The sequence below is a fragment of the Elephantulus edwardii genome, unplaced genomic scaffold (genome assembly GCF_000299155.1).
Source record: "Elephantulus edwardii isolate Elephantulus edwardi_28Jun2011 unplaced genomic scaffold, EleEdw1.0 scaffold00148, whole genome shotgun sequence".
Taxonomy (NCBI): domain Eukaryota; kingdom Metazoa; phylum Chordata; class Mammalia; order Macroscelidea; family Macroscelididae; genus Elephantulus; species Elephantulus edwardii.
In genome coordinates, this window is record NW_006399898.1 from 2,451,406 (window position 1) to 2,466,035 (window position 14,630).

A 14,630-nucleotide genomic window follows, 5' to 3' on the forward strand; every position below is an offset into this window, starting at 1 on the left:
TTTAAATTCCTCTGTATCTGCCAATTCCTTTCTATATAATGACTCAGTATATTCCTTCCATCTTCTTTTAATACTTCCTGGATCATTTAATATTCTGCCCGAAGCATCTGTATCATAGCTCGGAGAAATGCAGTCATCAGAGATGGGGCTGATTTTAAGGAAATGTGACAGCACCCAGCCTTCTCTTTAACCCCGTGTATACATATACTTGGCCAATGCTTGATCCCTTTCATCTCTTGATGGTACATTTCAACTGAATGCGAGCTGTAGAGTGGGGGCTGGAGAGAGGATGAGCAGACATCAGGGTTGTAGATGTCACACCAGCCCAGTCCGAGGGTGCTCAGAGTAGGGACTGAAGAGAGGGTCCTAGGAATGGGGCTGGAAAGACAGTGAGTGAACGAGATCACCCAGGGCTGCAGAAGTCACACCAGTCTGGTCAGAGGATTGACTTTCTCACGTTACTGCCCTCCAGACCTTGTGTTCCCGGGCCCATGTACCCATAACGAGGTAACTATTTTGGTCCTCCTCTGTCATGTTACTACTCAAGGCTGTAGATATTTCTGTTCATTATCTGGCATTTCACATCAATGGACATATTCCACCCAACATGAACAAATAAACCCAGCTGCTGTTTTCCCTTCTTTGTTCTATATTTTCTGTTAAAGTTCAGAAAAACACACTAGTGATTTTAATACCTAGAATATTACAGCCTAAGGTAACATGAATATTTTAGAGAATATTTAATAAATCTTTCAACCACATTCATTATTACAAATAGAAGGGTAATTTTAATAAATAGTCAAGATTGAACATTCTTTTTTGTTCCATAATTGACTAGCTGTTTTCTCTGTGTATGTACTTAGTCTAAACACACACACTATCCCCAGATGGGACACTTCAGGATCTCTTTACTCACGCTATTATCAAGGTCTCTCTTCCAGAAGATTCTTCACTGGAAATTCCGGGTGGTTCCTGGTACTAGGGCTGCCTCAAGACCTGTGCATACCACCCCCAAACATTCTTCCACTTGGAGTTCCATTCTAATACACACCAAAAATTTATAATACATTCATATATTACATTATAATGTAAATATAGATTTTTTGGTAAAAATACAATTCTACTTGTGAAACAGTCTGATAGTAAGTAATTTATTATTACTTCATTATAACTGCAATTTCTTGGCCAACATTAAACACGTTGAGAAATTTTTGCAAAGTTAAAAATTCCATGAGTTGTGTTCAAAAGTCATGGAATTTTCATAGGTTCTAAGATTAACATTGATTGAATTTGGCATAATGCTAAGTCTTGCAGCATTTCAGTAAATAGTCATGTTGGCTGCTGTGGTCTCCTCCCCCTGCACTGGACGCTAAAGACAGAATGGCCTCTCGTGGGGACGAGGTTAGTTAGAACTGCCACTGGGTTCGTGAGGGGCTTTCCACATCAATCCATGTTTCATACAAGACAGACAGGAAGTCAGAGGAGTAAAAATACAACATCAGAACGGAAGTCAGTTACTTATACATGTCCAACAAGGAGGTTTAACCCTTTCATGAGCCGTATCCTTTGCTGCTTTGAATTTTTTTGTTGATATTGTGTATTTTAGTAAAGGAAGGCATGCTGAAATCAAAGGGGAAAGTTATTGAGGTAATATGGATTTTGATTCAGTTTGACGGGCCACGTATGTCCCAAGTGGACTCTGATAGGATTGGTGGGGTGAGGCCCATTTCTGCAGCTTCAGGTCCCTGTCAGGTGGCAGCACTGACTATAAAGGGATAGTAGCTTCCCAAGGAGCCCGAGAAGCTGAAGCTACTGATGGGTGGTGTAGATCCTGTATTGTCATAAAAGGGTCAAGGGTGGGAGTTTCCTGCTAAACAAACAGGAAGGAACGTCTTCCAAGGGGAGTGAGGCCCATGTGGGTGACAATAACAAGCAGTGAGTGGCAGGCTCGCTGCACTGGCTCTCAGTTTCCAGCTCTTTCTGTCCCTGTATCCCTGATCACTGTGTCTCAATTCACACAGAAAGGAACATGCCTCATCCAACAGCCACCACCATGTATGAAAAACCAAACACACAATCCTGACTCCTGACAAAGGCAACATCAGAAAGCTCCTTGATCTTAATAGTTTGAGAAATAAAATGAGAGAACATGAAAATACAAACTTCCTCTTCCCCTGCACTTAACAAAAAATAAACAAGACAATTAGGGATTTACATTTCAATCGTTAAGGAAGCTTGCACCATGTGCAGGCATAATATACAAACTCATCTGAATTATTTTTAAGGTAAAAATGTTATATTAAAACTTACAGGAATAAGAAATGCATTTTCAGCAGCATCGATCCGTACTGGAGTGTGGTGCCCGTTGTCTTTCAGGTTCGCTCATTCTGTGTTTGGGCCTAGGTCAACGTGCACACTCACCTGGGGTTTCCTTGTGCAGGTTAATCTTGCTCCAAAGTGGCTTCAGATAATCTTGGAGATGCTGCCCTCTCGAGCCCTCATTACGTTCGCATTGAGCTCTCTTTCTGGTCACCCAGCTGTCCTGAAGAACTACAATTATCCTTTGCAGGAAGAACAGGGGGTTGTATAGACACCTTTTGTGTCTAGCAAGTATTGATGTTGAGAAGCCGTCATAGAGCTCTGTGACATTCACAGTCTCCTAGTGAACATGGTCCTGGTATCTGCCTGAGACAGCCACGCGACTCTGGGAAGGGATTTGCTTTTCTGAAGCACAATTCTGGCACGTGGTTAGTCCGTCATCAGATTAGTTCAGGCCACTTGGTCATTAGAACAACTGCTTATCTATCAAGAGTAGTGGGGGTGGGGGGAGTGTCCCTTTTCTGTTTGGCACCCTCAAGGCATGAGAAAATCAACAGGTTAAAATGTTTCGTTGCTCTGGCGTTAAAATTGACATGTCTCAAGACAATGACTATGAAGTAGGATTTCTTGTGTTTTCCTGGGAATAAAATTTTACAATGTAAATTGGCATCCATCTGTCTGGTGAGGGCCAATCTATGAGTAAAGTTTTTCTCATTAAAATGCAATGATGAGGTTGGATAAATATTAGCTCACAAAGGCTGTGTTCTATTTGGTTTCAAAATAATGGGAAAATATTTTTATAGTCCTTTTCCATTTAATAAGAAAAGAAATAATTGTAATTTTTTTTAATTTTATGAATTTTAAGGATAAAAGTACTCTGAGTTTTCTCCAAAACTGAAGTGTACCTGCCTGACCCATGGTAAGCCCTGGGCCACTAGTGTCTTCTTTTTGATACTATAAGGAGGGCCGATTAACGGAGCCCTCTTCTGCCAGGATACTTCTACATGGCACATCAGTGAGCCATTTCCCTTGTAATTTTGGCCTCAAACTTAAAGACACCATTCCTTTCTTTGATCCTCAAGGATTCAGCCAAGAACCATTATCAAAACCTAAAACATAGCTTTAATCTACAACGGGCCTAATAATTTCTTCATCATCTCCCTCGAACATTCTTTGAAGAAGAGATCGTTTCCTAGAACCTACCAATTAAATATTTTACTATATAACAAGGAAGCATGCAACATGTTTTATTTCTTCATTCTCAAAACGTTTAGAAGCGCCTTTACAGTATACTGTGGAGTCTATACAACAGATTATATTGAAAACCATGGGCAATGAGACAGATCCATTATACAACCAAAAAAGTATATAGAAGCACAATGTGGGGCCAGCATGCTCTGTTTATATCATCTGGCCTTTTGGCAAGGAACAAAAGTTTGATTCAGAAAAACAGAAATGAAAGGGAAATAACACTTATTTACCAAACGCCAGACAAAATTGGGTCCCACCATGGTTGTTACCATGAAGCCACCACAGCAAGTCAAGTGACTGAGTTCCACACGGCCTGTGGGCTCTGCAGCAAAGGTCAGATCACTTGTATTGGTCTGGGGTCAGGGCCAGAGAGCTAGGATACAACTTTAAATTGGGAGAAACCAGCATGCTTTTTAGACACACGTTGGAGATAAACAATGTTGTAAAAATAAAAGAATCCTTTGTTATTAGGTAGACAATGACCTGCCTTCCACCTCAGGGACCTGGTGGACGCTATTCAGTATATCTGAGTTCCCCTTGGATTTTGTCATGTATGTGTTACTACTTCCTTTCCAGCCTGGCTCCAACCTCCTATTTTAATTTTGGAGTTCTCCACAAGCCAGCCTGGTGTGTGTGGCAGGCATAGAGCACCACTGTCGGGCAAATTTGTTCCTAGAATCCACGCTGAATTAGAAGTTGGTGAACTCAACCAGACATGCCACTGAAGTCTCCTAGGACCCATAGGGAGGGAGTCCCTCGGTCTGTGCCAAGAAGACACCTGTGGTGCCACCCTCTGCCTGTGTGGGCATCTCTTGGTGTGTGGACCGGCTGCTGTGGACTAACACACTGGACCGACCCCACCTCCGTGGTAGTGGTCCTGATGCAGACTTACAGGTGAGCCACGTGAAGACCAAAACCAGTGTGGATGGAGGCGTCAAAGTAGCTGGAGGGCGGGCTTCCGCAGGTAGGTTTTGTTCTTTCTCTGGTCAGCCCCATGTTTACTGCAGTGGGAAATGCTTCTACTTTTGTGGGAAAGTGCCTGGACAAAATAGAGACCCTGGGATTATTACAAGGGAGGGAACCAACACGGTCTTTCTGGGTGAAATAACCACATCTCATGGATGATGTGTGGCTCATTGCCACCTCCAGCTCAGAGTAACTCTATACAACAGAGTAGAATGGCCCTAGGAGTTGAACCACCAACCTCTAGGTTAGCAGCCAAGTCTCCACTATTGCACCCCCTGGGCTCCTTCCAGGCAGTGTGGGTATACGCTGGCATCTTGTGTTATTTATTCAATGAGTCAGGCTGAATCACACGGATCCAACAATCAAGTGGCAGATTATCTCAATTCTGACCTTGTAGAGGCTAGATATGTTCTTTTCATCAAAAACAGGCAAGAGAGGTACCAGGGCAGCAGTTATTTGAGCTGGTAGAAAGCCCAGCATCACCCTGAACCTAAAATGTCAGAGCCATGCCAGTCCAGCCCTCTGTAAAGTGCTTCGTCTCAGTGGACAGTATGGAAGACCATCTGCCCTCCTCGCTTTCTGGCACCTAACAAGACAGTGGACCTTCTAATAGGACACAAACGCTTCATCAGACAACCGACCCAGATCAACAGGAAAAGTCAAATAGAATTCAGAAGGCTTCTCAAAGAACATGAGGCTTGGCTAACTGGGAAAGCAGACAGCATAATTGTTTCCCGGGGCTAGAAGGACACTTCCTACTGGCCCTCACTCCCCCTGAAGTGTAACGTCCCTGGAATGTGGTGGTGTTCATAGTCATAGGGCAGTTGTTAAACACTGAGGCCAAGTCAGAAGGTTTTCTACCCATTTCAGTATTTTTAAAGAATTCAACAATAACAAAAAAAAAAAACCTACCACAGCCTATTTAATATATAAAACCATAAAGGAATGAATAGGCACTAAGACTTTCAACGCAAAAAAGAAGGAAACAAATAATATAACCGAAACACTGAAATGCAAGGTTTGCCTGTACACACAGAAAAGCAAAATATGAAGTGTTTGCTTTTTTCCAAATCTCATCTCAAGCTTTCTCCTTTCCAAGTCATTCCTGTTAAATGCATGTTTTGGAGTGGGGTTCAGGCCTCTGAGCTTCAAAGGGAAGGAGAGGAGGGTGACAGCCATTACCCAGAGCGACAGTCAGGCAGCTGGTGGGCCTGGATGCCTGGGAGAGCCTGTGGACTCACTCTGCCTGCATTTCAGAAGTAGGATTGCCTGGTACCCCACAGCCTTGACTTCACAAAGCCAATTTCTCTATTTAACCCAGTTACTTACAGGGTGTATAGAGGGCACGAAGACGACCAGGCTTAGAACGGGGCTTTCAGCACATATCAAGCGGCTGCCTGAGACACCTCTTGTCATCCCAAAAGCATGGAGTGGCATTTGCCCAACCACCAGACGATGGCGGCCCTTTCAAGGTCAACCAACAGAGCTTCCATGAAGATGTAGGTTTGAGTCACCCCTGTTCACCCCATTTTATTACACAATGCTTCGCCGATATGGCATTTTTTTCACACATGGTCTGTGATAACTGTGCCCAAACAAGTCTTGTGCACCGACATTCCAACAGCATGTGCTCCCTCTGCATCCCATTTTGGTCATTCTCACACTATTTCAGAAGCTGTCATGACGCTATTCATTGCACACTTAATAAGCTACCATAAAATGTGAAACTAACTTTGATACCCATTGGGAAAACAGGCAATGCATAGGATTCGCTTTCTTAATAGTCACATGTCTGTGTGGTTTTGGAATTGGCCCTGGGAAATACCCCATGTGTACGTTCACCGTCCTGCAGCTGCCAAGTCCGCAGCTGCCTTCTAAGACCACACTGAGTCCTAAGGGTCTTGAACTTCCCCTAGGTCTATGGTTCTCTGACTGTTCTGAGTCCTCCGTCTCCCAGTCCTTGACCTCATGCAGACTCTGCCCTTCCACTTGTGCTCAGAACCACCCCAGGGACAGGGAAGGCCAAAAGGGTAAGCGGTCAAGAGGCTGCGGAGAGACACTGCATCACACACTCAGCTCTGGGCCTACAGGTGGTTTCATCCAAACAGGGCGCTTAGGAACACGAGATTTCATCAGAACCTCTGATTCATCAGAAGTAAGTTTAACCTAGGACAAATGTGAAGCATTTCACAAGTAAACATTCTTTGCAGCTTTGAGTAAACTCTTTGTTTTACCTTCCATTTCTTAATTCCATTTACAACTGAATCAAGGCTGTTAAAAAAAAAAAGGTCTGGCTTAAAAAAAGAAAACATAATACATACACAGAGTCAAATCATGCCGAGGCTGAAATGGAAAAGGGACTGTGTGGATCAAAGAATGAAACAACTGAAGAATGTTTAAAGGTTTATTTTCATGTTAAAAAGGATGCGTTTTACCCTGTGGTTAGAATATACCTTTATGCTGAAAAATGGAGTCACTTTATTTCTGAAATGTTTCCAGAAAAAAAGGAAAGGGGGGAAAAAAATCCCAAAGTCATGAAGAGTCAGGATCGGAACGTTGTGGCAGTCCCAGCAACAGCTCCAGCTCAAGCCACATCATCCTTCCCGGGCTGGAGTTCCGGAAGCAGCGCGGTGCGTGACGTTTCCTCGGGGCCTTCTCCCCACTGCTGTAGCTCTCTTTGAGTGAGATGTCTGTATATTTAAAAGCTACAGCTTATCATGCTTTTATTTTAAAATGTCCTTGGTCCAATATATCTCTCAGTGTTTCGGTACATTGCGTAGATTACACACAGAAATCCCTGCTGGCCACACACGAGCGTAACTTGCCCCCCATCCTTCCTGTCACTGTACATAGCAGATGCGGGGCATTACAGTTAGGCGCAGACGTTTAATGGAGACGGTGGTTGTGGAGTTTACAAACCATTTACTGTGTCAGAACAGAGCTTTATATGGAGTCTGGGGACCACAGATTTGAGGATTCAAGGAGAACACACAGGACCCTCCGTGACTTGGGGTTAGGGTGGAAGTGCCCTCTGGTTGCTGCTGTGGGTGGAGTTCTCTGAGGGACACAGCCTCCCTGCAGTCTCAGTATTCCAACTGCAAGAAGGGGCCTTTTGAACAGGGTTAAGCAAGGATGCTGATCCAAATACACAAAGGTAGCCTTTCCCGAACGTAAACACTACCAAGGTACACATGAGACAACAACAATAATAATAATAATACATCTTTTCCTCCATGTTGGTCTTTTCAGATAGGAACTTTCTGGCTAGATGCTACAGATCATTCTGCTGGGAACTTACCCTAGTCAGTGGGCAAGGTGTAACAGCAGGAGGTCGGTGTTCTCCTCTCGGTGTGCCGCTTCCTGGAGCTTCTGAACTGGTGTTCTTCTGAGGGCCGTTCTTCTTGTTTTCTCTCCAATGGAACAACACACCTCTCGTCCGACAGCCGCTTCTCCGTGCCAGTGCTGTGGCTTCTAAGCAGTGGTACCTAGGGCATCTCTACCTCAGGTGGCTCAGGTGGCCCAGGCCATGTGGTCCCCATGTGACTGCTAAACCTCTCACCACGTGGCTCCCAGAGTTCACAGCCTAGCAGTATCCTCCCCAGAGGCTGTGCCACCCTGGGCAGAGTCTCCCTGTTCCCTTCTTACGGAAAATCATGGACAGGGTGGGCGTGCTTTACTTCAGACCTCAGCCCTAGAACCTGGCCAATCAAGGAAATGCCTGGCCCCCAAAGAACTGGACTGTGAGGCTTAAGACTGGATTGTCCCACATGTTGCTTTAGGAGTTTGGGGGAACGGTACCTATTAGTTTAAAACCACTAGTTAGGAAATCAGGTGCTTTTATCAGCAAGAAGTGTTTAGAGAATTTGGGACACCAGTGAAATTCTCTTAAGCTGTGTCAAATCACAGTCACTCAAAGTCACTGTAGACTCCTGCTAAATACACCCCAAGTCTGGGGTATGTGCACATGTATGTGCTGTGTGGTAAGGAGACTCCTCCCCTGGGGCCTTCCATCTCTATTTCATGCGGAACTGTTCAAATTCTAATGTAAACGAGCAGAGATGACGTACATCCCCCTAGACAGCCCAGACTTAGTCAAAGGAATGGTCTTTAGTGCAGCGCCTCCTGCTGTGCCTGGAAACCACAGCCATGCTTTACAACCCCACTGGTCCCCCAGAAACCACAACCACACTCTATCATCCCTGCTAACCCCCTTCCAGAAACCGCAGCCATGCTCTAACACCCCCAGTAACCCCCCAGAAACCACAGCCACGCTCTAAGACCCCCGCTGGCCACCTGGAAACCACAGCCACGCTTTACAACCCCACTGGTCCCCCAGAAACCACAGCCACGCTCTAAGACCCCAGCTAGCCTCCTGCACTCGCCACACACCCATTGCACAGAAAACGCTCTCCATGCCATTCCACTGCCTCCCCCACAAAATGACCCTCTGCACTAGGTCTTGCCCTGCCAGGAGGAGACGGCCTGGGTGTGGCTGCCTGACTAGTTTAGTTGAGTCCCCTCTTATGTTCCAGAAATGAATCTCCTCTCTGTCTGAGGAGTTGAGGCTCCAGGTGGAGGACCAACTGTCAAGGTCTTAGAGCAGGAGCGGGACTGGCGCTGCTGGCTGTTCCAATTAGCACGGGGCTCTGCCTGCACTCCCTATACTTGGACTGAGGGCACCTCTCACCCAACCTTCTCAAAAGTCACAGGGTTGCCTTCGGCCACGTAAGGAGCTCTTTCTGCAGGGCAGTAGGTATCTCTCGGCAAATTCCTTTTGCAGTCAATGCTCTGAGAGCCTTGGTTTTAGTCTCTGTTGTAAAGAATTGTTGCATTGTCGACTTAAAGTGCCCTTGTGCACAACAGAACAAAACTCAGCCTGGTCACGTACCACCCTCACCATCATTGTTGTGGGTGAGCTCACTGCAGCAGAACCACGTCTGTCTCCCTCGCTGAAGGTCTTCCTCTTTTTCGCTGACCCTCTACTTAGCATGATATCCTCCAGATAACACGTCCAACATTTATTCTCTAGACCCAGAAAGAATCTGCAGAACTCCACAACGTCAGCCCCATTTTCACACTTGTTGATCTATCTGAACACCAGTCTCTGGAGGACGGGACCCTCCCCCCTTCACCTGTCATATACGTACTGCTGACAAACACAGCATGCCCCTATGGGCTGAAGAGTCAGAGGACAAGGGCTGGGGCTGTCAACGCAACAGGACCCCAGAGGGGCTCGTGCTGCCCCATCCACGGAAGGCTGTAGGAAGAGGGAAGCCGAGTTCCAGCCCCGCAATAGCTGAGTCGTTCACTTTTTGAAGCCATGAAGCTGCTTCTGATGACTTCCTGAAGGCCCTTCCATCTCTTAGTCCTTAAAGCCCTATCAGAGAAGCAGAGGGCTCCACTAAGCTTTTCCTGGGGCACAGCCGCCTGTCTTCTGTTTTTCTTTGCAACCCCATCTTAATGAGTGTGTTGACACATTTCCTGATCTGCAGGTCATGCTTTGCTTGAGACCATTCATGCTGTTCTTTAAATAGCATTTTCTGCTTTCAAATTGTTCAGAGATGAGGCTTTTTCCTCTCCTGGCATCTGTGTCTCCCCTCACCCTGTACACACACACACACGCATACACTCTCTCTCTCTTTATAACTCTCCCTCTCTCATTTTCAAACACAGTCCTTTTTTATAACTGCTTCTTGGGCTCTGGAGGAGTTGTTTCCTTTTCTGAATCTCCTTTTGGAGAAGCCCACCACATTCATCCATCAGTACACAGTCCAGGAAGGTCTTGTCTCTGCCAGAATCGTGAGTGAGGAATTTTTCTTTTTTTGGTCATTATAAGATAGAAATCTAGAAACTGTTAGGAAGAAATAGCATTCTACATACTTAAAATTTTTCTTTTGTTCTGGGAAAGTAGGAAGTTTAATCTGCAGCTGTTTCCCTAGGCAATTTCCTTGCTGCGTCTACCAATTTTTCACTCAAATTTGGATACTAATTGGGTTGCCTGCAAAGCACTTGTATAAGGACAGCCCTTCGCAGGCCTTTTGCTCTCAGAAACGGCACTCCACATGGTCCCCAAGCAGAGGATAAAAAGGAAAATGCCTGTGGTTCCCAGCTTTTCCCTAACATTTTCCAGCTTCATGTAGGAAATTGTAAAGAGGTGGCCCTGCCTTGCGGGATCTTACCATTTTAGGGGAAACCTCTTGTCCGAGTCTGATACGAGAAAGTCCAGGGAGGAAAAGGCGGAACCACAGAGGGCGCAGTAAGCATCACAGCTACCGTACCTGCACACCGACAGCGTGGAGAGTTGGAGAAAAGCTGGCGTCTGTGCGAGCACCGAGGAGGTAACACGACGTGGCAAATCCCAGTGAATAAAACTCAGAGGTAAAGCAAACAGATCTAAGGGGAACAAGGAAACTCCTTCTCTTCATGTTTCAAAAAAAAGAATTCCATAGGTCAAAGGAACCGGGTGCAGGTGCAAATGTATAGAAAAATAATGAGCAGTGCTCGTAGCAATAAGGAGCGCCACCTTCAGTTCTCTTTCACAAAGGGCTAATCTCAGGCCAAGGGCAAGGAGTGTCCACTGTGCTTTAAAAGGTCTAGGAATAGAAAAAATCAACACCCAAATCTTTTCTAATTCCAAACGGCTGTTCATCACGAGATGACTAACAATGGCTGTCTGTCTGTCTGTGGGGTCAGGTTTGCTCTTACCTGCACTCAGCTAGTACCAGGCAAGATGGGGCGATTGTCTTGGGATTTCTCCGGTACCCATGAGTGCGCTTTCTCACAGGCATTTCCTGACTTTGAACCTGTCCTTGTCAGCTCTCCTCACCTTGGTGACTGATTCTAAAAGGGATCCCACCAGACCACCACAAATTAAGCTTTGTTAAGTCATCCCCTATTGCTGATCAAACTGACGGCTCCACCATTCAGAAAACAGAAGGCATAAAGGTGAATACAAACATAAGAAAGGAGTTTACATCTGGTCTTGCAGTCTCTCCATGTAGTCTCTGAAGTCCTGGGAGTCCCCCAGCCCCATATCTTGGCAGACCCACTTGATGTTGTCATCACTGTCAAACAGGATGGAGTTGGTGTAGGGGCCACCATCCTCGGGGAGAATGGTCGTGTAGGAAGTAAACTTGACCCTCTTCCTCTTTGGGCCTGGCGGATTGATAGGCTCGCTTTTCATGTCTTTCTCAAAGACATAATCAGAAGGTCTGAGCAGCTGGCCGTGGAAAGCCTTCTGGGAACTGCCGTTGAGAAGGAAGTTCCTCTCCTCGAACTGCAACCCCCTGTCTATCATGGTCGTGCACTCCTCGGACGGGAGTGTGATGTCAACGGGGTTCTCCAGCAGCTCCACCTCATTCCCAAGCCAGACCCAGTCGTGGGAATGAGGGATGTTGCCTTGCTCGCTCACGGCAAACCTTTTGTGTCTGTATTTCCAAGCAAACGCCACGCAGTTGATTAAGAAGACCAGAATGGCCAGACAGAAGACACAGAGCAGGGCGTACATGCCGATCTCCAGGTCCGTGAGGCCCCGGGAGGTCACGGTGAGGTCACTAGGATGGTTGGGCTCTGGCGACTTGCCCTGGGTGGGGAAGCTGGTGAAGGCGTCCGGACCCCCACCCTTGAGGAGCTTCTTCTCCTTGCCTTCCGTGGGGGACTGCAGGGTTGTGCTCTTGTCGCTGCCCTCCTCGTGGCCAGCGGCCGCGCCGTGCTGGAACCACTCCTGAACCGCCCTCTCCTGGTTCCCTTCACGTTCAATGGAATTGCTCAGGTGGTCTTTGTATTCCCGACTCACACCCTCAATGTCATTGGTGCCTCCTTGGTGCTCACCCACACTTGATTCGAACTTGACCTTGACATTCCCTTTACCCACAGCAAGAACACTCTTCCTCTTGGTCTTCTGACAAGGTTCACTTATCATCATTTCTAACTTAATCAAAGGTCCTTGTCCTTCGCCCTCTGCAATGACAACTGGCCACTTGGACTGAAGGTTTGGCTGCACGGACACCACCATTTCATCCAGCGACGAGACAGTCACTGAAAAATCCTTGGGATCATAAATGTCTAGAGGTGTCACCGAACCATCGCTGAACAAAATCCAAGAGCTGACTATTGCTTCCTAAGAAAAATGAAACCAAAGCATTATGTTATCATTAAGTCCCATCACATTTGCACAAGTAATTATAATGTTCTAACTAATATTCTCTAAATGTACATAACTGAAAAGGAATTTCCAAGTACTAAAACTACCTGTTTCAACATAGTGAACACATGTGATCATCTCCAGTCACGGTCCAGGAGCAGACTACCTGCCACATAGAAGCCCACTGAGATGCAAATGGCCTGTGGACACATGTCTATTCATATATGAAGTGCACATCCTCCAAGGATACCTTCTGTGTTTATGACCTTAAACAGTTTCTGGCATATCCTGCATCAATAATACTCTATAGTTCCATTGAAGGGAGGAAATAATGAACTTTAGCTAAGGCACTGAAGTCTGTATTATCTTATTGCATACTGTACAAGGATGGAATTTTACTTTGGTCTTTCCCAAATCATTTGTAAGCTCAGGCAATGTATCTGAATCAAATTCAGATGTAACCAATCTCAGATGTAACCAATCAGGCTGCTGCCCGAGATAATATGAGTTTGAACATTCTTTATTAGGGACCCAATGCTGATGAGGCTGGAGGAGCACGTGGGACGGTGCATTAGGAGACCGGCTTGCTTGAAAGACACGGCGACCCTGGTGTCTCTGAAAACGACTTGCCTAAACTGAGCAGATGGAGGAGAGTTTTTAGAGCAGTCGACAGTTTGGTGTCCTTTAGCATCTTGTGTTAGTAACTGAAAAGGAATTTCCAAGTACTAAAAATACTGGTTTTGATAGAGTGAACACATGTGAGCATCTTCAGTCACAGTCCAGGAGCAGACTACTGGCACACAGAAGCCCACTGGGACACAAATGGCCTGTGGACACATATATAAAGGAAATATAAAAATATAGAGCCTGTAGGCTGTCCATATATAAAGGAAATATTCTCCTGGACACTGAGCACTTTTCTCAAATTTAACAGATGGGGGGAGAAGCAGAAAGAAGCTTCCAGAACCGCCTGCCCTACTTGTGATGCTCTCTTGATCTCTGTTGTTGGATGTGCTAACGAGATATAAGACACTTCACCTGAGCATAGATACAGGGGTCCCTGGACTCTTACCTGCTGTGGGGCTTGAAGAACATCGTGGGCAGTCACTGTTGAGACGACGGCTCTTCTCTCTGCTCTGTGAGGCTGCAGGGAGAGAGACAGGCCAGCCACCAGCTGCACGCCCAGCTCTGCGATGGTGACACGGTCATCTAGGACGATCACGGTCTTCTCAGCCAGGATGGAGTCAGAGAGAGGCGAGAGGACCTTCCAAGGCAATGAGAAAGCTCAGGTCTTGGCACCACACGATCATTTTAAACTCCTTACCTGATGTTCCCACCAAGGTGTTCTCTGCTACATGCATGCACTTAAAGAAATGGATGAGGAGACTGTGAATCTATTGTTCAATTACACCTGCCTGCTGCATGAGGAAGTTCATAAGGACCATTGAGTGCATGGCTTTCCTCTCATCCATTCAATGTTACCAGGAGTGTATTTCTGAGAAGAACTTTATTTCATTTTGGGACAATAACTTAAAATTGTCCATCTTGGACTGGGTGTGGAAGAGTAACATTGCCCCATCAACTCATGGTTATGCTTCAAAATAGCAGGATTCTAGTACAACTACTTAAAAGAACAGGGCTCAGCCACGTCCTCTCACTCCTATCCCTCCTGTGGGCAATGACATGCTCACCATGGGACAGTACTCCTCACCGTGTGGGCTGCCACGTCACCAAAGGATAAGACAACTGATAAACTGGAAAGCAGAATTTGAATGATCTGAATGAATGCCCAAAAGACCTTTCCTCCCTTACTAAGTGAATTAGCAACCAGATGTGCCTAAACCTGGAGAGGAATACGTGTATACAGCATTCCTGGAACGCCACCCCCGCTCCACTGCCATGGAGTAGGTTTTCCAAGGCTACAATGTTTGAGGAAGCAGACTGTCATATT

The 14,630-nt window shown here is 46.0% G+C and overlaps 1 protein-coding gene across 1 annotated transcript in view; it reads right to left on the reverse strand.

The window, feature by feature from the left end:
• Nucleotides 1-11,399: 11,399 nt before the first annotated feature.
• The window catches only part of TMEM132B (transmembrane protein 132B), a 218,148-nt gene continuing 214,917 nt past the window's right edge, over nt 11,400-14,630 (reverse strand). The window contains exons 8-9 of the mRNA XM_006894685.1: nt 13,752-13,943; nt 11,400-12,655 (exon numbers count right to left, since the gene is read on the reverse strand). Coding sequence (XP_006894747.1) covers nt 11,507-12,655; nt 13,752-13,943 — 1,341 coding nt within the window. The 3' untranslated portion in view covers nt 11,400-11,506. The remainder of the gene's footprint in view (nt 12,656-13,751; nt 13,944-14,630) is intronic.